Consider the following 20,754-nt stretch of genomic DNA (forward strand, 5'->3'; position numbering starts at 1 on the left):
GAATGTCGGACCATGAGCATGATAGAATTCGAGTATATTATTTTCAGCAATATTTGATATCCAATAATGCACATAGCTGAATGATTGTTGATGGGTCGCCAAGAGACAACGCACACACGATATGTGCCCAACGAACGAGGACCTCTGAGATCCAAGTTCTACGTTTGATTGAATCGTTGTCAAGAACGAACCCTTACGAAAGCGTATCCCATGCGCCGAGAGATTTCATACTATCATTTCAAAAACTTTCGAGTATACTTGTCATATGTGTGTTCATGCTTTCTTCTTCCCCGTTCTAACCTTCGGAAACTGAACTGGAGCGGTGAGCACAGCGAACTTGGTGTCAGCGAGCGTGTCTGAAAGTCCCCGATTGGCACGTTCGCGCTCGGAAAGGGTCTTCAATTTACAGCCTAAACTGCGATAGGCGGCTTGAACGCTAGGATAATAAAAAGGTGGATCGTTCGTTAAGGTCACTTTGAGATCCGGGAAACAAAAAGTGTGCATACTTGGTGACAGACAAACTGAGGTCATCAGCTAAAGTCTTTGGATTGGATACAAAGTCATCCACTCTGAGACAGAGAGCTAGAAGGTAGGCCATAAATTTTGTGGACATTGATGAGGTGAGGATGTGACTAGAAGCATAAAGAGTGCATAAGCATTATCAGGCGGTCAGAGTAACGACGAGGTTCCTACACCGAAGATCCTCTGGTTGTCTCCGTGAATCTAGAGAGAAGCCCATCCACAACAACGGTAGGGACATTGTTCATCTTTTCAATTATCGAATCTTTGTCTAGACCCTTTGGGTGACTGATAATTCGACGGAACAGAAACATTATAGAGACATAGAGTAACATTTTTCTGCCGGAGCTTTAGTTTGAGCGTGAAGCATCTATCTGAAACGGCTTACAGTTTGCGTTTGCGAGCCTTACGCTTTTCTTCTTCTTGACCCACGCGTTTAAGATGATCGTTGACCCACTTGCAATGTTTCCAGAACAGCATACCAACGTGATCATTGTGCTTGAGATTCTGTTCAATGGGTAAGATGTTGAGTGCCTTCATTTCAGCGTCCGGGATGATGTCGTTCAAGGGATATATGTCTCCAGGCTCGGTAGCCGTAGCAGAGAAAGGCGGCACGAGACGGGAAGAGTCAGCCAAGTCCTTTGCTTCTTCTACGCACGAAGCTAAACATGGGCGGATCAATCAAGCATTCCGATGTACATACCTTTTGTCAATAGTCCTTCAGCCTTTATGTCAATACCGTCCACTACATGTTGCATCACGCCTTGCATAGCGCTGACATCGACGCGATTTCGTTCCTGGGCACGAATTGCGGCTTTTGCTTTCTTCGTGCCGAAAGTTTCTCCGAGAGCAGTCCTAGCTTCTCTATACGCCAATGTAGACGGAGCATCGGCTGGTACTATGGATTTGAGGGCTTTGACTGTTCGTGTGAGTATATAGGGTGTCTTTGGGGAAGGAAGAATCTTGATCGTGGAAGTTCGAGGGTCACGGACAGCCAAGAGATAACTTGGGGGGATAAATTTCAATAAGAATGAGACGAGGTAAGAAAGCAAACTAAGGCGCACCTGCATCCAGAATCAGCAGCTCGTTTGCTTTCTTCTTCGTTGGAGATGAATTCGACGGCTGAAGCCTCCCCTACAACCAAAGTATGTTCGTACTTTCCGCCATCATCATCCTTATCTTTTTTCGCTTTCTTTCGACCGTAACACTTGAAAGGTGTGTCTTTTGGAGCTTGGAGAGCTGGAAAACTGACTGTTGGCTCATGAGTTCTGTAGTTGAACTGAGAAATCAGAGAAAAATTTTTACGTGCCCAATAAAGGACCTGATGCTGTTGTTCCAGTAGATGAGGAGGGATCTAATTCAAATGAAAGGCTTTCGTGAGATGGATCATCGCGTTTTCTTTTCTTCGAGGACGGCGCAGGATTTGAGGGCATCTAAAAATGGCCTGTAGTGGTGGTGGTAGTCCAGGTCGAAATTGAGATTGAAACATTTTTCTTGTTCAATCTCTTTTCCCCTGACGCTCATGAACTCAAGCAGTATACTCTCTCCTTAACCGTATTCCTTCCATCTCTTCAGTAGCTTGAACTGAAACCGATGTGGGCTTTTTTCTTCTAATCTCTCAAAAGTCTAAATAACGGCCTTTTGCTTGTCAATCACAACAAATGTCTCTCTCCGACCACGATTCACCGAAACTGGAGGGCTCTCCTGCCACTGCAAATTCTCCTACTCCTCATTCTGCAGAAAGGTCGACGTCGTCGGCCCCTAGTGCGTCTTCATCTAAAACGTCTACTCCTCCACCAGTGGCTCCTACAAATTCGAGAAAGCAGAGTGCAGCGGGTGTTGCCATCCAGTTTATAGGACATCTCCCTGTTGCTCGGGAGGATGCCTTAAAAACGTTCACCGAGATTCCTAACAACTGCTACCAGTATAAAACTCTGGGCCGTGTTAGAGAGCTCGAAGAGAGTATGACTTGTGACTGTACATTTGAACCAGGTGAGCTGCGAGGCAGAGAAGTGTCGACTAAGGGTCTTGCTTGACCTTTCGAGTAGAGTACGATAACCCAGAACTTGCCTGTGGGGCTAGTTCTGATTGCATAAATCGACTAACACAAATTGAGTGTCTTGCTGGATACTGTAGGTGTGGAGAACATTGTTTGAACCAGCGGTTCGTACCAAACGTCGCCTCTCGTTCGTAAACTTGTTCATTAGCCTTCAAACCAGGTTTCAAAAGAAGAACTATGCACCCATCGAGATCGTCTTGACGGATAAGAAGGGATTTGGGCTTAGGGCAGAAGATGACATCCTCAAGTACGTCGCAAAAGCCCTCACTCGAAACGTCCTTACTTATTCGCGATGTTCATGGCCCTTCATCTCTCAAATTGACCTACCTGCTCATTTTCAACATATTTCCGACGTTAAAGGGACTCATTTATCTACGAATACGTCGGAGATGTTGTCAATAACGTTTCATTCAAGAAGCGCATGCGAGATTATGCCACTGAAGGCATTAAACACTTTTATTTTATGATGTTGCAGAAAGACGAGGTGTGTCTGCTTTTTTTCATCGTAAATATCCGGCTCAACTTTTTTTTTCTAGTTCATCGACGCAACGAAGTCCGGAGGAATTGGTCGTTTCGCCAATCATAGCTGTAAACCTAACTGCTACGTGGCAAAATGGACGGTAGACCAGCATGTTCGTATGGGCATATTTGCGAAGAGGAATATCCGAAAGGACGAAGAGCTCACATTCAACTATAACGTCGATCGTTATGGGTGAGTGGTGTATTTTTTTTGATATACTTAGATATCCTATTCACGCGGGGGTTTGCAGTCATCAAGCACAAGTCTGTTACTGTGGTGAACCAAATTGCGTCGGCTTCATCGGTGGAAAAACCCAGACTGAGACGGATATATCGACTATGGATGAGTTGTATCTCGACGGTACGAAGTAATGCTTCGCGATCTACAGTTAGGCTAATTTGCATCTCTATAGCACTCGGTATTACGGACGATGACGAGCTTCAGGAGTACAAGGGAACCAAGAAGAAGAAGGGAAAGAAGATTGACGATCCTGACTTTATGCCAACCATGAAGCCTGTCACCGAGAAAGAAGTTCCCAAGGTCGTACAAGCAATACGGCAGACTCAGAGCAAAAAGATGCTGTTCAAACTTTTGTCGCGCCTGAAGGTTCTGTTTTCCTCAAGCGTTCTCTTCTATGCTGCCCATCTCATCTATGTATAGATTACACAGGAACAGTCAGCTTTACGCCAGGTGATGCGGCTGCGTGGGTACAGTCTTATGAAAAATATTCTAGAAGATTACATGAAGGATACGGACATTCTTGGATTAGTGAGTCTCACACATTGTACTAGTTGCATCAGAAAATATTTCTGACCTTGGCCCATCAGGCTATGGAGTGCATGTTTTCATGGCCTCTCATTGCTAGGAACAAAGTCGAAGATTCGCAGGTGTCAGTTCCGGTGAGGCATTGCATGGGCTCTGAGAACGAAAGTGTTAAAACATGGGCGGAGAAGGTCTGTAATAATTTACTCTGCTACATCTCATGTATTAATTGGGCGTGTATTTAGCTCATTTCACATTGGGAGTCTCTGGAGCTGAGTTACCGAATACCACGCTTACCGAAACAAAACATCGAATTGTCTATAAAGCCAGTGGAAGAAGAAGAAAAACCTCCAATAATTCCACTACCATTGCAGCCGCCTAATCAACCCCGCAACCACCGTTCTTCTTCAACTTGGGACGATGGTCAATGGCGTGCACCCAAGCGACCACGTATGGCGCCTGTAATTATCGTTAAGGCTGAAGACCCTCCGCCTGTTGTTCAGGGCCCCTCCATTAGCGAGATTCGTGCAATTCAAAACGCAGAGTTGGAAGCCATTATCGCAGCAGCCAAGGCGGAAAAAGCAGAGGCCGAATCCAAAGCTGAGGCTGAGGCAAAAGCGGAGGAAGAAAGACGGCAGAGGAAGGAGAGGGCAAAGGCGGAAGGTAGTAGTAGTAATGGGAAAAAGCGGCATCGCGATCGGGAAAAGGCAAAGAAAGAGAGGCGGTCAGAAAAGGACGCCAATAAGGAAGTGCTCAAGGAAAAGAGGCTGATGAAGCTCATCAGTCCTATAGTCGTGAAGTCTATGTCCAAGCATGCATCCGCTCTTGGACACGACCGGTTCAAACGACATGCTAAGGAGGTACGGTGGATTAATAATTCACTTTAGATGATCTATTCATTGATTGAACTGTCTCATTTTAGTTGACACAAAAGGTCGCTGAACGCGAAAAGAAATCTTCCGCGTACCAACAGAACAAACTGGACAACCTCTCCGATGACAAGGTCGCAAAGATCAAAAAGTATGCCAAGGAGTACATTGATAAGTTACTACATAGAATGGACAAGGAGCAAGGTCACAGAAAACCTTCTTCGTCTGCCTCGGCCTCTGTATCGGCTGCATCGACTACACCCTCAGGGCTTGTTGGATCGCCATCTTCAGCAATAGGAACACCCACCTCCACAACTCTCCCAGTTGATCTAGCCGCGGTTGCTCTCGATGACGCCATGGACATGGACACAGATTCTGAATTGGATGAAGGTGAAGGTGATTATGATCAAGAGGATGATAATGTTGACATGGCTGGTGATGAGGATGGATTTCGCATAGAAGGGCAACTTCAAAATGGGTTGTACTCAGAAGGAGTTCGAAATGATCCCAGCATCGGGAGTGTAGAAATGGAGGACATGCAAGCAATGCGTCCAAATGGACAACAGTCGCTGGAGCCGTCGATGGTATCATGAGGCCCTCCGATGTACAAGTTCGACCCGAAAACTTTCAATGTTTCATTATGTAGTGGGCTGTATAATTTATGTTGAGGACTAAGCGGCAGACTGGCGGCAGATGAGGATGTTGAGACTTGGGCCTATTTGATCACGTGTAACGCTCAACCCGGTCCAGCCATCACTGGCGCCAGACTCATGTTCAGTGTCCAACGTCAACTCGCGCAAGCATGAATAGTCTGCAGGCTATCACTGGGACACACTCTACCACTCATTCCATAGCAAGCACTCCTCTCAACCGCCCGCCACTTAGTGCTCAAGAAAGTCGAGAAAAACGACTTGCACATCAACAGTCCCGCTTCAGGGATCGCGGCGGGTAATTTGGTTTTACTGCATTCGGGCTCGACTCTCACCCTGATTGTTTAGTGTATTCGTCCCTCAACAAAGGACAGCTCTTCTTGACATTCTCCTTGGCAAAACTACTTTAAAGCAGGTCACTGCTCGACGACGGTCAAGATCGCGCAGTACATCGCACTCCCCTGTTCGAAGAAAGAGTATCAAAGGCGCTCTGGGTGACAATGGCGAACCTGCATATTTACCGAGGGTGAAAAAAGGTCGCAAGTCGGTGATAGAGGTGGCTCATAACGATGAGGGGCCAGTTGCTGGTATGACCATCTCACTCTTGATTTCATATGAGGTAACTCGTTAAGAGCAGGTCCCTCAAGACCTAAGAAAGCAATATCTCATAAATTAAGGGAGAAAGCTGATACAGGTAGGTCCTTCTACTGTACATCCTGCAGTCCCATGCATGATTTCTCACAAGTTCGCAGTTAAAAGCAAAAGGTCACTCCCAGAGAAATCTATACCCAAACTAAGTGCTGGCCCGGACGAGCTGATCGTCGATTCGCCAAATGTTCTATTGAATGCTCGTGACTCTAGAAAGACTATTGCTTCTCTTGACGAGAAGACCCATGAGATCCCGAAACCTCGCCGAACATCATCCAGGAAGACAAATGCACCTGCCAATACGAGGAAAGGGAAGGAGATAGCGACGCAGGACGCAGAAGAAGAGACGGAACCTGACGGCACAGGAAAGAAGAATACTAGGAAAGGCAAATCCAAGGCAGCTGGTTCGTACAATCGTTCTTCAGCTTCGGTGCAAGGCTTATTGGGCTTTGTGTCAGTCACGAAACCGAAGGACAAGAAGGCACCGCAAACTAGATCGAAAGCACCTCAGGCTACCGCTCGTAAATCAGCTCCCAACCTCACCCTACCAAGCGAAAATGAACAGGACTCTAATGAGGGCGATAAAACATCTGATTATCCCTCGTCTCCCCTTGCTCACAGAGCGAAGAGGCGTGCTGCTACCAAGATCAAGAACTACACCGAAGATGATACGGAACACGAAGTCGAAGATGCTCGCCATCAGAAGAAAGCCTCACAAGCGGAAACGAAGTCTGCGGTCTCCAAACATTCCACAAAAATCGCTCAGCAGCGGCAAAAGCATGCTGATCTTCAGGAGGTGGTCGTGGAAGACACAATCAAGCAGAACACCAGGCCTGCGCTCACACCTGTGCCTGAGGAATCTGAACCAGAATCTGAAGCTGAACGTGAAGGCATTGTAGCCCGTCGTGCTCAAGATCTTGCCCGTGCCATCTCCAAAACAGTAGAGGATTTCGCTCCTGTTTCTAGAGACCAAGTTCACACTGACAAGGTCCTCGAGAAGGGGTTGGTCGTGGCGAAAGGGAGGCAGAGAAAAAAGAATGCGGTTGTCCTAGAAGAGAAAGGGAAGGATTTTGTGGTCAAGAGTACTCTGGTCAATGATGAGATGGAAGCTGCGAGCAAGCAGGACCAAAAGAATCTCGACAGCACCAAGGTGAAAGGGAAAAGAGGTGCGACAGACGAGAAGAATAATATCACTGGGTCGTCGAAATCCACGGAAAGCCCCAAAGCTGCTAGAGGTGGGAAGGGTCGAGGTCGGACAAAGACCAAAGCTCCCGACAGTCTGAAGGAGAATGTGATTGTCTCTTCTCTTATCGAAGAATCTGAGGCCACAGTTTTGCCATCCCCGCCGCGTCCACTCAAACGTACAAGACCAATTGTCGAACCGGAAGATGTTGAGAGTATTGTGTCGTCGCGAACGAGAAAGAAGGTAAGGACCATAGAAAAGCCGACTGCCGTCACAAATCCACCTTCGACGTCGAGATCGCGGAAGGGCAAGCCAACTGTTCCTCAAGAAGACGAAGCAGTACCGTATGGGATAGAGAGAAACGATAAGAGTAGTGCTGATGCTTCACAAAACAAACGCAAGCGAGCTGTTCTTACGGAGGCTAAAGATCATGAAGAAGCTAGTGAACATGAACCCGACAAGAAGAAGAGCAAGTCGAGGAAGACTGCTCAGGAAAAAGACCCACCTCCTGAACTAAATTCTTCGACAAAACCACGGTGAGCAATTTTGCATATATCGTTTCTCCACGTTCTTCTCCGTCTCAATGCCATTCCCGTTTCAAGACTAAAAACTGCTTCTAGGAAGCAGAAAGAGAACCCAGCCACCGCTGCACCATCGAAATCTGCAGACACTTCCAAACCTTCTGTCCCTCCTGCGAAGAAAACCGCAAAGCCTCAGTCTAGGAAGCCCACGTCGACTTCGAAGAGAGGACCCCCACAGAGTGTTCTCGATCTTATCAAGAAGTCAGCTGCTGTGAATAGTATTCACGTCGTTGACGATGAGCCGGATGAGCTTAACCTTCTCTCATGATCCCAGCACGAACCTTTCACTTCATTAAATCATACTCCCCTGTGCCACACAAGCTACGAACTATCCTTATTTCTTGACATTCCAATCTGTAGGAGTCCACAGCTCATTGTATACACATTTTGTTGATTGACGTGCCATATCTTATGAATCATGGCACAAAGAATACATCACATTGTATCAAGATGCAGGCCCTGAGAAGAACGAAAAACGAAGTACTCTGCGCAGCTGAATCAAGTGCCGCATCAGAGGGATGATAGATCGTTGCCCTGCATATAACACAAATGAAATGGGTGGGCAAAAGCCTGCAACAATGAGAGGAAGCATTGAATGGGGTATGTGCGTTGGGCCTCTCACAGCATTAACATCTCTATTTCTGTTTACTAAACGGTTAAGACATAATTTTAACCAAGCCGATTTGGTTAACTACGAACTTCGCCTTTATTGGACCCGACAACATGCTTTAAATCTTGAAGTGGAACGTTGCTCTCTAGATACTATTTCCATATCCACCACGTCTGATCCTTCCAAGCTCTTCTGAGCGTCGATGGTCCATCCGTAACGCGCCCACTCCTTTTTCTCATCAGGCGACAATCTTTCTCCTTGGTTGATTAACCATTCGCGCTTAAGATCACCGTCTACCGCGAGCCTAACCACCCTGACTCGATCAGATAAAGCACCTTTGGTGCACAGTTGATCAAGACGAACAGATAGGTGATGGACGCTGTCCTCTACAACTTCAGCAGGTACCGTATGAAGTTGGTCACTGTGCTGATCTGTGAATGTCCCGGCGCTCAAGACGTTCATCATCAGAATATCTATGCTCCAAACACGACTGGTATTCGTGTTAATTCTGTATAGACCCAACGGTCCATTTACTAGGAAGCGGGCCAGCATGATGAACAGGTTCCGAGGGACAGTCGTGAGTCCTCCGCTACCAAGCCACTTGTAAGGAAGCTCCGATTGTAGTATCAACGAAACGTCTAGATTCCTACACTTCGATGTAACACCTGTTGACGAAGAGTTTGCGAATTCTTGGCATCCATGCGGGGCCATTGGATCCGTGCACAGTGGGTGCACAATCCAAGTCGGCCATATTCGCTCGTCACCCAAGTATACCTCGGAGTCTTCATAATGTAGCCCAATAAGAGCAATCTCGAGCTCAAAGGACATGCCACCACGTCTGTTTATACACTCCAAAAGTTCGGTATGTATTTGGCGACAGGTGTACAGAATACCAAAACAGGAGCCCCGACCGACTGGAATCTGCCAGTGCCACTCAGGGATTGGCCAATTATAAGTATAAGTCCTAGGTGTCCAGTAGTTATCCAGGGTGGATAGCACGAGATGCCCGGGAATAGACGGTGAATGTGTTCCAGAAGGCGCGGAGAGCAAGGATTCATAGATCTGATCGCGTATTTCGCGTGCTAGAGACAGAAGAGATGGACTTGAAGAAGGAGAAGAGACATCGCTCATGGTTGAAAAAACTAAAGATTGCACTTCCCCTCGTTCCTCAAACAACTTGAATGATTGCCTCCCGCGTCCTCACTTGTGATATTAGGAGGTGCACGTGTCCCTTTACGGGTGCTCAGAGTCACTTACTATTATTAGCCTTAGTAGTAGTAAGTACTTCACAATGTCCAAAAATCAGAATGGGTTGCGATGTGGTGGGATTCTTGATCTCGCCGGTGCCCACCGACGAAGGTACATCAAAGATCCTACGCTACGAAATTCACCCATGGAGACCTCTTGCCGCGGAACATCTTGGTAGTTAAAGGCAATGCGATTCTGGGAGCATGCAGGATGGAAGACAGAGCATTGGAAGGTAACAAAGTCCCGGTACGGGTCTGGGTTCATACATGATGGAAAGTGATTGAGGATTTGCGAGGGATCTTGTAAGGAATAGCACTTTGCGTCTCGCCTGCATATCACCCTACCTATGGATACAAGGATGCCTATATTATATTCGTGGTGTATACTTAAATTCAGAACGAGTAGGGTATAGACTGTATAATGGAGAATCAAGAAGGAGTTCCTAGAGGTTGCCTGTTTGGCATATCAGGAGTCAGAACTACAGCCTTACGCCGACAAAACCCCCAGTTCTAGTGTTACACGCGAAGATGCGCTTTAAATTCACATTTACACCACTTCAACATGTTTATGCATCTGTCCAAGTTGTCTTCGTCTGACTCTGCTCGTTTTCCGTTGGCGTCTTTATTAACCGAATGCCACTCCACACAGTGCTCGTAGACTTGAGAACAGTCGGATAGGTGCGCCAAAACATCCATGCACGGAAAAGATCCTACAGATGAGGAAGGTTATACCAATTCGCGGCGTGGTGCTAAGCAGGGACACAGACCTGTTGAAGTCCAAATATGAACACGAAGGACACTGGTGCTGTAACACCGCAGATCAGCAAGTCAAGAACGACTCTTATATATTCAATCGTTGACCCACGTAGTGATTCCAAGATGTTCACCACCGAGGAATTGACCTGCATGGTGAGATTAAGAATGCTGACACTGCCCAAAAAGCGATGGTCGACACTTGTATATGCAATCGAGTAAAGACCTGTTAGGACGCACATTACGCTAACTATCCCGAAAACGGTGAACAATCCAAGCCGAATCATTGTGACTAAGTCATTTCGACTGTTCTTTGAAATTTTGTACCAATTACGATAACTATAATGCCATAACACGACCTGCGCAGAGGCAGTAGGAATCATGAGTATTGCGGAGTAGATGGAACCTATCCTGCCGCTATGAAAAAAAGACAAATCAGAAGTGATTCTCTTGAAAATTGCAACGAACGGCAACGAACGGGATTGGGTTGGTAAATCCGCAGAACATGCCCGAATCTGTCAGAGCAACTTGCTGAGGATGTTGGCCAGCATACTGTAATGTCAAATCCATGAATGATGGTGCCGCTCAAATCAAGTTCATTTCAAACTGACCCCAAGAGATGCGAGAAATTCAATCAGAGGCACTACGTATGGCATTACAATCAGCTGTGATTGTGTCAATGAAGGCCTGTTTGTTGGAGGTGCACAAGACACACCAGAGTATCGCGTTGCTGGGGAGACATGCCTGTCAAATTTCCAGAGTTTAAACGAAGATTGAGCCACAGCTGGATGATCACGAGAGATTATTCGATTCAAGGCAAGAACTGGGTGCGAATTAGTGAACTTTGCGTACCTGAAGAGAAAGTGCTAGCATCGTTCCTGCTACTCTTGGAGGATATCAGTGAGGGTAGAAAGCGACGTATTAAAACACGCACAAAGATGAGACAGCGTCCACTGCAGCAGCTTGGAATAGACAGACACTAGGGTGTGGACTTGTCTTATAAAGCTGTCCAGTGGTAAGCCTATGGCGAAGAAATTCATTAGCGTGCTTTGAAGGGAAAAGACGGCAAGAGGACACATACAGGAAGGCAAAGACGAAGCATGCTATGATCCAACTGATATTGAGGTTAATCCAGGTAGACTGGCGATTAATATTGGGGGAAAAGACGACGGTTATGATGATGATAAAACAGCATATCCAAGCAAAGGTATGCATTGCAACGAATGCGGTGATGAAGGCCGTGAACGACTCGCGTTCAGCAGGAGCTACACGGACTCGATAAGAAAACACTATGCTGGGCAAGAGAAACGGACACTCACAGTTAGACATTAATTTTTTTATTTTACTGCAGTCTAATAGGGTTGGGTGGTTACTTACGATGTCAGTGGGATTGTGAAGAATGATAAAGAATCTCAGACTGGGAATACTCAAACGGGATACGCCGGGTATGTATGGGACATAGTTCAATTGCAAAGGGATCGGAATGGGCGGTGCTGATTATTTATTGACATCACTGTCACTAGGGTTCAGACAGCAAATCGAATATAAGTCATCCTGGTCATTGTCGATCGAAGCAAATCAGGCAACGCGAAACGTGGATTCGGTACCGGATTGTCCGAAGATAGGATATAGTGGTGCAAAACGTGTATGCCCAGTACAATCTAATTTTTCAATTTCGCTATGAAGATGGGACGTACCACTGATCATCTGACTGCCACTACTAGCATTGATTGTAGCAAATACGCATTCATCTGACCATTTTGAAATCACCGCTACCCGACCTCATCAGATATCGAGAGGTTGCATTCCGGTTGCAAGAACGACCTCCTTGTTTCCTGAAATATAGAGATGTTCTGGAAATTTAAAAATGCATTTTGTTATTACTATCCAATTATACGACACCAGAAGCAGCCGGTTTAATGGCTTCTTCGTCTCTACCTGCGATATCTTGTGAGTAGCTTTCTGTTTGAGACAGGGCTCAACACTAACCGTTGTAGAACTTTTCCAAAAACGTCTTCTGCTGGGGACCCTCTATTGGCTTTAACAGAATGCCCATAACTTGGTCCGGAAGTTTCCAAGCATTCATCGTTTCCTGATACTCTTGTCTGCTCTTAAGCAGTAACACATTGATAGCGCGGAGATCAGTAACATGGCGGTTCGCTTCGAAGCGCTGCCTTAACAGATGGCGTATGTATTGAGGCGAGTAGTTCAATGAATATACAGCAATCATCTCTGGGGCCTTCCCAAATGTTAGTATAGGATTTCAGAGACTCTTCTGCCTACTCACTGCACGATACCACTCCCGGTACAGTTGAATTGCTCGTTTCCTGGCCTCGGCATGAGTTTCGGAAATTACAGCAGGACGCGCTAGACGAGCAGGTATAGTGAAAGTATTCATAGCGATGCGTTGACAATGAGGTTATCACTACCGAGTAGAACGATGGAAAACGTTTCTCACGGGTTACGGGGAGCTCGGGCCGACAAGCTGTAGCCTCAGATAAACTGACGGAATCGTCTCTCGTTCCTACACTCATCTTTCCGTCGTTAAGTTCTCTCATAAACATCGAGCAATGGTCCGTGGAACAGGTCTGCACTACTACCTTTGCAATCGATGAACCTTCTTTATTCACGATTTTCGCGATCTCTCGTCATCCGTATTTCAAAGGCAAGTTCAAGACGAAGCGTGGCGGTGGACGTCAGTTCAGGTAGGTTACAGCTCGAAGGTACCTTTAACTTCAACTCATAGCAGCTAGTAAAAATATGGTTCTTGATGAAAACGGCACTGCCGTATCGACAGACAAGAGATGGTGAACTTTGCGCTCAATCACTTTAGATTATCTCTCAAGGATTCTAGGCGCAAGGACGCTGATGGTTCAGGATCTGACGAGGAAGAAGAAGAAGAAGAGTCTGAAGAAGAATCTGAAGAGGAGGAGGAGGAAGCGGAAGAGGCTGATAAATCTGAGCTTTCTCGTGCTGAACGTAAAGAGCTCAAAAAGAAACAAGCTGCAGAAAAGATGAAGCAGAAGCAAAAACAAGCTGGCGGTGGAGGTGATGATGACTCGGATGATGACTCTGACCTCATTAATCCGAATCACGTCAAGAGCAAGATGAATATTTCGGATCTTAGTGCTCCACGAGAACTCAGTCGGAAAGAGCGAGAGGCGAAAGAGAAGAAGGAAGCCCAGGACAAATATTGGAAGGTGCGAGCTTCATGTACTCTACAATGCATATTTTAGTTGAATTCTTATTCTCTTTCTTATCGAAGTTACATGTCGCAGGAAAGACTGACCAGGCGAAAGCTGACCTTTCACGTCTAGCCAAAATCCGGGCAGATCGTGAGGCTGCTGCCGAAAAGAGGAAAGCAGAAGCAGAAGGTTACTTTGATATGTTGTCTTGTATGCCCAGTATCACTGATTTATCACTCTCTCTAGCCAAGAAATCTGAACTCGAAGCCAAACAGAAAGCTTCCAGGTAGGAATTGGGTCCACGAAACGGAGTACCCAATAGCACCAGACTATGAACCTATCTGATTGTAGCTGTATGTAACCTCAAGGAACAAATCTACCTCTGTATATCATATTCGTGGCAGTCTTTCATGGTTCGGCTGTTCCAATCATAGTCACACACTTTGAAAGTACTTGAGTGGATCTTTTTTCCATCCGTATTTCAATGCTTCCTAGGAAACGAGCCACTGCCTGATCTGACTGTCGCCACTGCATTACTCTCTTGACTGGTTGAGTCAATCAAGAATTTGAACGGGGCGCTCAGAATAGGGTATCACGGGTAAAAAACTGAAGTGAACCAACCAGGAATTCAGGCAAGTGTCTTCTTTGAAACCGATGTTGATTAACCCAGGCCGAATTCAACGAGACCTCCGCCATTCGACCGTCGACCTTCGATCTGCTCAAAGGAACATGCGCGCGCAGACGAGCTTCATGAGTATAAAGCTATTCCTTTTTCTCAAACTTTTCCTCAGCCGGTCTCACTCTTCCTCGATTTATTCTAGGTGCTGGACATCTACATAATTGTTTGAAACTTTCGTGCACTGTTCTTCACGAGCCTTATCTCTCTTATTAATCAACACAACATGGTTTACACTCCCTCACCCGCTACTGCTGCTTTCGCCCTCTTAACCCTTGGGGCCCTCAGCACCGTCAATGCCGCTGCTATTCCCGCGTTCCGAGGTTTATCTGGGTATGCCATTTTCTTCGGTACACATGTCTCAACGACCCGCTCATTGGTACAATCACCTCTTCTTCGTAGCACACCAGCAGTGTCGACAGGTGCCCCCCTTACACCAGGAATTGGTCTCGCACATTCCTCCTCGCATATGAACGCTTCTGAGAGTGAACATCGTCATGGGTACGCCACTCACCCCACTTCTACACGCCGGGTGGCTAACCGAATATTAATATTCTTCCCTCAGCACAACAGCAGCACCCACAACACCTGTTGCCCCCGCACCAGACTCTTTCCCCGTTCAAACACCCTCCGAGATTAACACTCCCCAGAGCGGAGACCATCACAAACATGTGGGTGTGCCGGAGGGCAAGCACGCGCACGGAAAGGGAAAGGGAAAGAATCTTGAATCTGCGTCGAGCACAATGAAGAAAGGTTCTCATAGAGCGAAATCTAGCACATCTGACCCTACCTCCAACGTGGACCCTGCGGCTGGGAATACTGCATCCCAGTCATCCAGCGACTTGACTGGAAGTCCTGGGTCGGCGAAAGGGCTGGATGGGATGAAGCAGCGCCGGAGCTTCAAATCCGTCATGAGCGATATCGATACTGGTGTCAAGGATGTTGGCAATGATGTCGGGGGTCTCGTGTCCTCCTTCCTCAAGAGAGAAGAATTCGAAGAGGTTTAGCAATATCGAGATCTCGCCATAATAATATATGTAGAGTATCGGGTGCACATACTATGTCTTTTTTGCTTTCATGAGTCCTCTCGATATCGAGTAGATATATGATCGGCCGTTGTGGTATGTACTACTGTATCAATTCTGTACTAAGTTGTACGCCGAAAGATAATATTCCTGAGATTCAAAAGTCCGTTCATCGTTATCAATTGTTATGCTCCAGCGGACAAAGGACGTCCCACAGTGTGCGGAAACTTCAAGCTCCTAAATCACTGTAAATGTTGATGGTATATTCACTGCGCTGTCGCTGCAGTCTACATAGGCTTAAGGCGATCCCCTCTTCGAGATTGACGTTTGAGCTGTAGAGCTTAGTCACCAGGCTAGCTGGTACCCTCCGATTTGACCGTCAAAACCGTTCTTCGACGATCCCTTGACGACCCCTTGGCTCCTTCCGACAGCCTCCAACATGTTAGCATAGTGGAGGGTTATATCCTGGTTATATCACCGAGCGCTCTTCGTTCCTTGTCAGGGTATCACGGCTGACTCGTCGAAGTGCCAATGGAAATGGCACGTACAATGTCATGTATCATTTGAATGCTTTCAAGGCCGTATTCGACGAGACCCCCGCGACCCAACGATGATCCGCTCAAGGGACGCTGGCGTTGCGGGTATCCTAGTCTGCTTCACGAGGAGCTATAAAACCCCTCCCTGCTCCGGAACGATTCCTCAGCTGGTCTCATCTGTTTTTTGCTTCATCGCTGGGTGCTGGTCATCAAGAGACTTCTGCACACTTGTTCAAAATAACCACACTTCCTCCTTCAAATCGTCGCAAACCTGAATTCGGCATCATCCATTGACATGATTCCCACTTCGTCACTTGCTACTTCAGCTCTTGCGCTTCTGTCACTCGGAGCCCTGGGTACCGTCCATGCCGCCGTCATCTCAATTCCTCGGAATTCCTCTGCCATGTATGCCGCTCACTTCGTCAGTATATATCATGTGACTAACCATATAGTCGTTCATAGGGCATTAGCAACCCCTACACCGATCCGCCTTGCACCAGGCATTGGTATCACTCACACTCCCTTGTCTAGGGACACTTCCGAGAGTGGAGGTCATCACAAACATTCGGGCGTGCAGGAGGGCAAGGGTTCCGAGGCGCGCAGAAAAGGAAAGAATCATGAGTTGAAAAGGATGAGGAAAGACTTCCACCAAGCGAATTCGAGCAGCCCTGAAACCCCCGCTGCTAATGGGAATGCAACACACCAGCAGACTCATGTCATTGATAAGTCAAATGTCCCTGACTTGAGGACACCCCAATCTACCAACGGTCTTGAGGCGGATGGGGCGGGGAAAGAACGTGACAAGCGTGGCTTTGGTCTTATCAAAGACGGGCTTAAATTCGGAGAGAAACTCGGTGAAGACGTTCTTGGTGGTGGGAACAACGGGTCTTTGTTCAGGAGAGAAGAATATGACCAGGTTCCGCAACGCAGATAGATATTGGGGAAGGAGGGGATGAGCAACTAGGGTGCCGCATTTTCTCTTGTTATTGAATATCTGCGCTTTTTTGAGTCCTTTGCAGACGAAAATTTGTTAGACAGAATGTTCTTTTCAAAAGAAAAATTTCCCTACGTCCTGAAAAAATTTATACACTGCACTAGCGAAAGAGAAAAATACGAACAAACGTAACAAACACACAGTCATGGTTGAATAGGGTTGAATCGGGAAAAGTCGAGATCTGATTTGTTGCCCGCGTCGCGACAAATTACTTACATGTATAACTTACGATGACCATATTCTAGCTATTACAATGTTTTACAACATAATTACATGCCCTTCGAAGCCAGGCGAAGACCTTCTTGAACAGACACAGCCTGTAAACGGATATACGAACGATCAACGAGGGATAGCGGGACACGTGCTTGTTACACACCTCTTCAACCCATGGTAAGCGAAAAAATTCACTTCGACGTAGCTCTTCTTGGCGAAGAGTCAGCCCTTCTGAAGCACCAGCGCCCAGCACACTTTCCAAGTCTCTGGATTGCGATTCAAGCCATGTTTGAATAAATTTAGCTGGATCGTCGGCGAAAGACTGAAGGAATGTTCGTTTGAGGTGGGAGTTATGTAAAGACTGAGCGAGTAGAGCGATCTTTGCACGGGTCAGAGTAATCATCCTGTGACTTAAATACAATGTCATACCTCTTCGTCCATCTTTGCCAATGTGACAGAGGTTTCTTTGTTGGTGTGCAACATAACCCCCATCCTATTTTTCAAAGCCGCGTCCTCCATTTTGATTTCTACATCCCATGCTGTAGGGCGTTCTGGTTCAACGACAGGTAGAGAAGGGTCAAACGAGTAATGCAGAAGGATAGGATCAGGTGGTGAGAGGAGTCTTTTCACATATTCCGGCAGCTTTTGAAATGGTATCGTTTCGACACCGAATATCTGAAAAGTAAGCAGATTGAAAATATGGTTATGGCAGAAGATGGATCCATAGGTACCGCTCTGAGTCTTTCGTCGGAACGAACGAGTCGCCTGTCAGCCTTGTCTTGAAGACCTTGGATTTTGATATAATTCCACAAGGCCTGTACGACGCCTAGAAGGCTTTCCTCCTTGATTCCGAGTACGCTACCTGGGATTAGTTTGAGGACTATGATCAAGCTCGGAAGGAATAGATGAACGAACTCAGATCCGGATTGAGGCGATACTGTTCAGGATAATGGTCGAGATACATGACTATGCGGATATGAGTAGGTACATCGCCCGTGCGTCGTACGGTAAAACCATCTAAAGGAGGATTGTGGTGTCCAGTGGCTCGTGGCCACTTTGTGACAAATAACGTTCAGGTTCGAGAATTGGTGAGATTATGGTGAACTCGCCTCAACAATATTGTTTTCCGGATAGACATTCGTGTCGCGATCGAATTCCACCATCATTCTCTTTATGAACGTTGAAAATTTTCGCGGAGGACCTTTATCCTTGCCTCTTTGAGGAAGCTGCGTTAACATAGAGTCTTAGTATGGACCTGTAAAAACGTCAGAATGATGCGTGCCTCCAATAGCCTTCCTTCAATCTTGAGCTGCCAAGCTGGAATGTTCTCGCCCGTCTCTGAGTGCGTCAGATTGTCACTCTCTGTACCGGCCTGCCATGATTGTCCAGATACTGTGTGACTAACAAATATCCTCAAAGTTCGCGTAGTCTGTGTACACGTCGGTGAATCACCCAGCCCTGCTATACGAAGAAACATGAAACTCACACTAGGATTACGCGATAAGGTGTCCTGAATCTCCATCCTTTTCCTCGTTATTGTCCAGTCGAGCTTCCGCTCCATTTCGAGCAGGCTCTGGTACATTTGAGAATCTTCTGCGAAATCCGGATTTTGAAGAATGACATTGGGAAGCGATTTGTCGGTGAGTTTTCTCCTCCTGTATGGGCCTAAGTAAAATAGAGCAAACAATGAAGCAGGAAGTCATACTTGGCAGCTTTGTGGTCCATTGTTGTTGCTTAAATCGAGAAAGCAGGTCTTTCGAGGCACAGCCACCATCAGCCGTCCTTGCACGTGATCCCGAAGCTTCAGCCTCCGGTCCGAAAGTGGATCTCAGGATGTCCTTGCCAAATGAACTGTACTGGGTCATTTTGACCAGAGTCTTCGCAGACTCTGTTCATAGAGTATGCTTTCCAAAGTCCTATGAACTGGATTTGACCTGGGAGCTCAATGCTCTATCAACCTTCTTTCGTGTATCCCGTGGCTTTCAAGATATTACTGCCGATATTTGCCAGAAGATGTACGGCTCTCCTGACAGAGGCAAAAAGTCAGTAATCCTGTACCCAATTTGCGCAGATCAAATTACCTAGCTTAATCATTCTCAGCGCAGTGCAGTCGGCGAATACAAGATTGAACTTCTTGCGACACTCCTCAAGACGGGACATAGTCATCATTTTTGATGAAGAGAGATTTAAAACCCCATTCTTACAATCATATCTGCTGCTTTTGTCCATTGTGCAAATGCGAAAGATCATGAAGGTCCCTTCAACACCCACACTGTTCCGATACATGCACACAACTATTTCTCGCAGCGTTGACACACTGCAGCGAATCATTATGCTATCCAAACCTCCAGAGTTGTATCTCAATCTTGCTGCATCAAGCCATATGCAAGCAGACCTTATCTACATCTGTAAGTGCGCCAACTTGGTTAGGCACTGGTTTGGAATTGATCTCGGGTATCCATGGTCATTATCAGCCTCAGAACTCGTCAATGAAGTCGATGATCTACAGGAGAACCTTACAGCCCTCCAGGAATTCACGCCGGATCACGATGAAGCGGATACGTATATGGTATGAACTCTGAGTCTTAAACTTCAGTGAGTCTACTCATGCGTTCCGCAGGCTAGAATACGCTTGAAACTGTATTCAGTTGATGATTTTGTGCGGAAATATGAAGTGGTTGCGGCCCTAGCCTCGCACCTCACTGGTCCGGAAGTCAAGGTTTACGAGGTACACGATCCCTATGTATGTGTATTGACCTTCTGGTCCTTGACTTACTTGTTTTCATTAGCTCCCTGGGGTATTGAGTGCGATGAAACGTATCAGAGCAACAATATCTCCGTGCGAACGGGACATTCAGGACACACTGGAGATATTTGAGGAATTTACAGATGGTTGGACTATGCAGGAACTATCTGATGAACTACCGATTGTATGAGACCCTTTGGGCGCTACTTAATTACCTCTGAAGGAGCAAATACCGCAGCTGGACAAATTCTTAATGGAATTATCTGTTGCAATAATTCGAAGTTGTACACAGCTATACAGAGCTATACACTGCTATACACGCATGGTCAACCATTCTGACCTGCGGGGAAGAGGCTTTTTGTGCCTGATGTGCGTATTTAGACAGTGCCCTTCGAATTGGACGAGGTCAAACTTTCACTACGACCATCATGCAACCAATTCTTCTCCTCAATGTCTTTTTGTTTGCGTTCTCTTTTCTGGAGGCCAGCGCCGCACCAGAAAACAAGGATACACTCGAGCGTCGCGAGATGATCATCCGCGCTTGCCCTGCTGCTTGTGCAGTCAATTGCCCAGATTGCTGTGTCAATATCAACTGCCCAGACTTGTGTTGTGTGAGTGATCAATCGTTCGTGCTCGCCAGTGGTAGCTGGCGACTGGAGTGCCTGAATTGAGGCTGATCACTGTCTTATTACCTCTCTCGATAGTGAGCGTAGACAAAGCAGGGGAAGTTGGGCCAGGATATCCACATCATTTGCCAGCGTCAGAAGTCCATTAGAGCCGCGCTTTTAAATGCGGCGGAGCTGTGTACCTCGTCCTTCTCGTATTGAACTTTTCTATATTTAGTGTCGAAGTCACAGAGATTGTTCCATTCTCAGCCTGTTCTGTCGTTAAATTCCTTTTCAAAGATCGCATGTTAGGCCTTGTGATACATGGGTACGCCGCGCATCGCGTACTAACGACAAATGTGGCTGGGAACAG

The 20,754-nt window shown here is 46.6% G+C and overlaps 11 protein-coding genes across 11 annotated transcripts; 6 read left to right on the top strand and 5 right to left on the bottom strand.

Moving 5' to 3' along the window:
- Positions 1–273: 273 nt before the first annotated feature.
- On the bottom strand, positions 274–1,952 carry C8R40DRAFT_1052143 (Rpa49 subunit specific to nuclear RNA polymerase I; the record flags this gene model as incomplete). Its single annotated transcript, XM_046224745.1, has 7 exons — positions 274–436; positions 507–632; positions 694–858; positions 908–1,169; positions 1,223–1,524; positions 1,584–1,766; positions 1,825–1,952. 7 exons carry the CDS (start codon positions 1,950–1,952, stop codon positions 274–276), a joined length of 1,329 nt encoding a protein of 442 aa, XP_046083761.1.
- C8R40DRAFT_479334 (uncharacterized protein) lies at positions 1,885–5,445 on the top strand. The gene is made up of 11 exons (XM_046235193.1): positions 1,885–2,511; positions 2,568–2,682; positions 2,739–2,825; positions 2,939–3,062; positions 3,115–3,290; positions 3,349–3,458; positions 3,511–3,704; positions 3,759–3,866; positions 3,926–4,051; positions 4,106–4,720; positions 4,783–5,445. The coding sequence occupies exons 1-11, from the start codon at positions 2,181–2,183 to the stop codon at positions 5,320–5,322; spliced, it is 2,526 nt and encodes an 841-aa protein (XP_046083762.1). The 5' UTR covers positions 1,885–2,180; the 3' UTR covers positions 5,323–5,445.
- A 17-nt stretch (positions 5,446–5,462) lies between these two features.
- Positions 5,463–8,278, top strand: C8R40DRAFT_479513 (uncharacterized protein). The gene is made up of 6 exons (XM_046235196.1): positions 5,463–5,677; positions 5,728–5,966; positions 6,017–6,073; positions 6,132–6,431; positions 6,486–7,746; positions 7,813–8,278. The coding sequence occupies exons 1-6, from the start codon at positions 5,532–5,534 to the stop codon at positions 8,057–8,059; spliced, it is 2,250 nt and encodes a 749-aa protein (XP_046083763.1). The 5' UTR covers positions 5,463–5,531; the 3' UTR covers positions 8,060–8,278.
- A 219-nt stretch (positions 8,279–8,497) lies between these two features.
- On the bottom strand, positions 8,498–9,532 carry C8R40DRAFT_1173420 (uncharacterized protein; the record flags this gene model as incomplete). Its single annotated transcript, XM_046232016.1, has 1 exon — positions 8,498–9,532. One exon carries the CDS (start codon positions 9,530–9,532, stop codon positions 8,498–8,500), a length of 1,035 nt encoding a protein of 344 aa, XP_046083764.1.
- A 531-nt stretch (positions 9,533–10,063) lies between these two features.
- C8R40DRAFT_479562 (uncharacterized protein) lies at positions 10,064–11,869 on the bottom strand. Its single transcript, XM_046235197.1, has 11 exons — positions 11,721–11,869; positions 11,483–11,666; positions 11,336–11,422; positions 11,254–11,287; positions 11,117–11,185; positions 11,013–11,066; positions 10,880–10,953; positions 10,642–10,812; positions 10,514–10,578; positions 10,416–10,453; positions 10,064–10,358 (listed from the first exon to the last, which is right to left on the bottom strand). Exons 1-11 carry the CDS (start codon positions 11,728–11,730, stop codon positions 10,215–10,217), a joined length of 930 nt encoding a protein of 309 aa, XP_046083765.1. The 5' UTR covers positions 11,731–11,869; the 3' UTR covers positions 10,064–10,214.
- Positions 11,870–12,292: 423 nt separating this feature from the next.
- C8R40DRAFT_1162103 (uncharacterized protein) lies at positions 12,293–12,799 on the bottom strand (the record flags this gene model as incomplete). Its single annotated transcript, XM_046230210.1, has 3 exons — positions 12,293–12,339; positions 12,391–12,640; positions 12,689–12,799. The coding sequence occupies 3 exons, from the start codon at positions 12,797–12,799 to the stop codon at positions 12,293–12,295; spliced, it is 408 nt and encodes a 135-aa protein (XP_046083766.1).
- A 131-nt stretch (positions 12,800–12,930) lies between these two features.
- C8R40DRAFT_479459 (casein kinase substrate phosphoprotein PP28-domain-containing protein) lies at positions 12,931–14,149 on the top strand. The gene is made up of 5 exons (XM_046235194.1): positions 12,931–13,106; positions 13,155–13,208; positions 13,256–13,601; positions 13,667–13,775; positions 13,833–14,149. The coding sequence occupies exons 2-5, from the start codon at positions 13,162–13,164 to the stop codon at positions 13,874–13,876; spliced, it is 546 nt and encodes a 181-aa protein (XP_046083767.1). The 5' UTR covers positions 12,931–13,106; positions 13,155–13,161; the 3' UTR covers positions 13,877–14,149.
- C8R40DRAFT_479486 (uncharacterized protein) lies at positions 14,099–15,694 on the top strand. Its single transcript, XM_046235195.1, has 4 exons — positions 14,099–14,340; positions 14,408–14,595; positions 14,665–14,763; positions 14,828–15,694. The coding sequence occupies exons 2-4, from the start codon at positions 14,489–14,491 to the stop codon at positions 15,267–15,269; spliced, it is 648 nt and encodes a 215-aa protein (XP_046083768.1). The 5' UTR covers positions 14,099–14,340; positions 14,408–14,488; the 3' UTR covers positions 15,270–15,694.
- A 424-nt stretch (positions 15,695–16,118) lies between these two features.
- Positions 16,119–16,757, top strand: C8R40DRAFT_1173425 (uncharacterized protein; the record flags this gene model as incomplete). Its single annotated transcript, XM_046232017.1, has 2 exons — positions 16,119–16,228; positions 16,286–16,757. 2 exons carry the CDS (start codon positions 16,119–16,121, stop codon positions 16,755–16,757), a joined length of 582 nt encoding a protein of 193 aa, XP_046083769.1.
- Positions 16,758–17,086: 329 nt separating this feature from the next.
- Positions 17,087–18,612, bottom strand: C8R40DRAFT_1162105 (SWI/SNF complex 60 kDa subunit; the record flags this gene model as incomplete). Its single annotated transcript, XM_046230211.1, has 8 exons — positions 17,087–17,134; positions 17,194–17,409; positions 17,460–17,705; positions 17,762–17,892; positions 17,946–18,084; positions 18,140–18,256; positions 18,286–18,459; positions 18,517–18,612. 8 exons carry the CDS (start codon positions 18,610–18,612, stop codon positions 17,087–17,089), a joined length of 1,167 nt encoding a protein of 388 aa, XP_046083770.1.
- A 162-nt stretch (positions 18,613–18,774) lies between these two features.
- Positions 18,775–20,045, top strand: C8R40DRAFT_479872 (uncharacterized protein). The gene is made up of 4 exons (XM_046235199.1): positions 18,775–19,072; positions 19,136–19,438; positions 19,505–19,599; positions 19,651–20,045. The coding sequence occupies exons 1-4, from the start codon at positions 18,976–18,978 to the stop codon at positions 19,906–19,908; spliced, it is 753 nt and encodes a 250-aa protein (XP_046083771.1). The 5' UTR covers positions 18,775–18,975; the 3' UTR covers positions 19,909–20,045.
- Positions 20,046–20,754: the final 709 nt, after the last annotated feature.

The sequence above is a fragment of the Lentinula edodes genome (assembly GCF_021015755.1).
Source record: "Lentinula edodes strain Le(Bin) 0899 ss11 chromosome Unknown C8R40scaffold_30, whole genome shotgun sequence".
Classification (NCBI taxonomy): Eukaryota; Fungi; Basidiomycota; class Agaricomycetes; order Agaricales; family Omphalotaceae; genus Lentinula; species Lentinula edodes.

What these genes read in the sequence shown, in the direction of transcription:
- C8R40DRAFT_479334 (XM_046235193.1), top strand. Translation starts at nt 2,181, where the DNA reads ATGTCTCTCTCCGACCACGATTCACCGAAACTGGAGGGCTCTCCTGCC. An exon ending in GAACATTGTTTGAACCAGCG is followed by an intron (nt 2,683 to 2,738) that starts GTTCGTACCAAA and finishes CCTTCAAACCAG; the next exon opens with GTTTCAAAAGAAGAACTATG. An exon ending in TCAAACGACATGCTAAGGAG is followed by an intron (nt 4,721 to 4,782) that starts GTACGGTGGATT and finishes GTCTCATTTTAG; the next exon opens with TTGACACAAAAGGTCGCTGA.
- C8R40DRAFT_479513 (XM_046235196.1), top strand. Translation starts at nt 5,532, where the DNA reads ATGAATAGTCTGCAGGCTATCACTGGGACACACTCTACCACTCATTCC. An exon ending in CGCTTCAGGGATCGCGGCGG is followed by an intron (nt 5,678 to 5,727) that starts GTAATTTGGTTT and finishes CTGATTGTTTAG; the next exon opens with TGTATTCGTCCCTCAACAAA. An exon ending in AAGGGAGAAAGCTGATACAG is followed by an intron (nt 6,074 to 6,131) that starts GTAGGTCCTTCT and finishes ACAAGTTCGCAG; the next exon opens with TTAAAAGCAAAAGGTCACTC.
- C8R40DRAFT_479562 (XM_046235197.1), bottom strand. An exon ending in GAACATCTTGGAATCACTAC is followed by an intron (nt 10,454 to 10,513) that starts GTGGGTCAACGA and finishes GCGGTGTTACAG; the next exon opens with CACCAGTGTCCTTCGTGTTC. An exon ending in TCATATTTGGACTTCAACAG is followed by an intron (nt 10,359 to 10,415) that starts GTCTGTGTCCCT and finishes CCTCATCTGTAG; the next exon opens with GATCTTTTCCGTGCATGGAT.
- C8R40DRAFT_479459 (XM_046235194.1), top strand. Translation starts at nt 13,162, where the DNA reads ATGGTTCTTGATGAAAACGGCACTGCCGTATCGACAGACAAGAGATG. An exon ending in GTATCGACAGACAAGAGATG is followed by an intron (nt 13,209 to 13,255) that starts GTGAACTTTGCG and finishes CAAGGATTCTAG; the next exon opens with GCGCAAGGACGCTGATGGTT. An exon ending in GAGGAAAGCAGAAGCAGAAG is followed by an intron (nt 13,776 to 13,832) that starts GTTACTTTGATA and finishes CACTCTCTCTAG; the next exon opens with CCAAGAAATCTGAACTCGAA.
- C8R40DRAFT_479486 (XM_046235195.1), top strand. Translation starts at nt 14,489, where the DNA reads ATGGTTTACACTCCCTCACCCGCTACTGCTGCTTTCGCCCTCTTAACC. An exon ending in GCGTTCCGAGGTTTATCTGG is followed by an intron (nt 14,596 to 14,664) that starts GTATGCCATTTT and finishes TCTTCTTCGTAG; the next exon opens with CACACCAGCAGTGTCGACAG. An exon ending in GAGAGTGAACATCGTCATGG is followed by an intron (nt 14,764 to 14,827) that starts GTACGCCACTCA and finishes TTCTTCCCTCAG; the next exon opens with CACAACAGCAGCACCCACAA.
- C8R40DRAFT_479872 (XM_046235199.1), top strand. Translation starts at nt 18,976, where the DNA reads ATGCTCTATCAACCTTCTTTCGTGTATCCCGTGGCTTTCAAGATATTA. An exon ending in AGCAGACCTTATCTACATCT is followed by an intron (nt 19,439 to 19,504) that starts GTAAGTGCGCCA and finishes GGTCATTATCAG; the next exon opens with CCTCAGAACTCGTCAATGAA. An exon ending in ATGAAGCGGATACGTATATG is followed by an intron (nt 19,600 to 19,650) that starts GTATGAACTCTG and finishes TGCGTTCCGCAG; the next exon opens with GCTAGAATACGCTTGAAACT.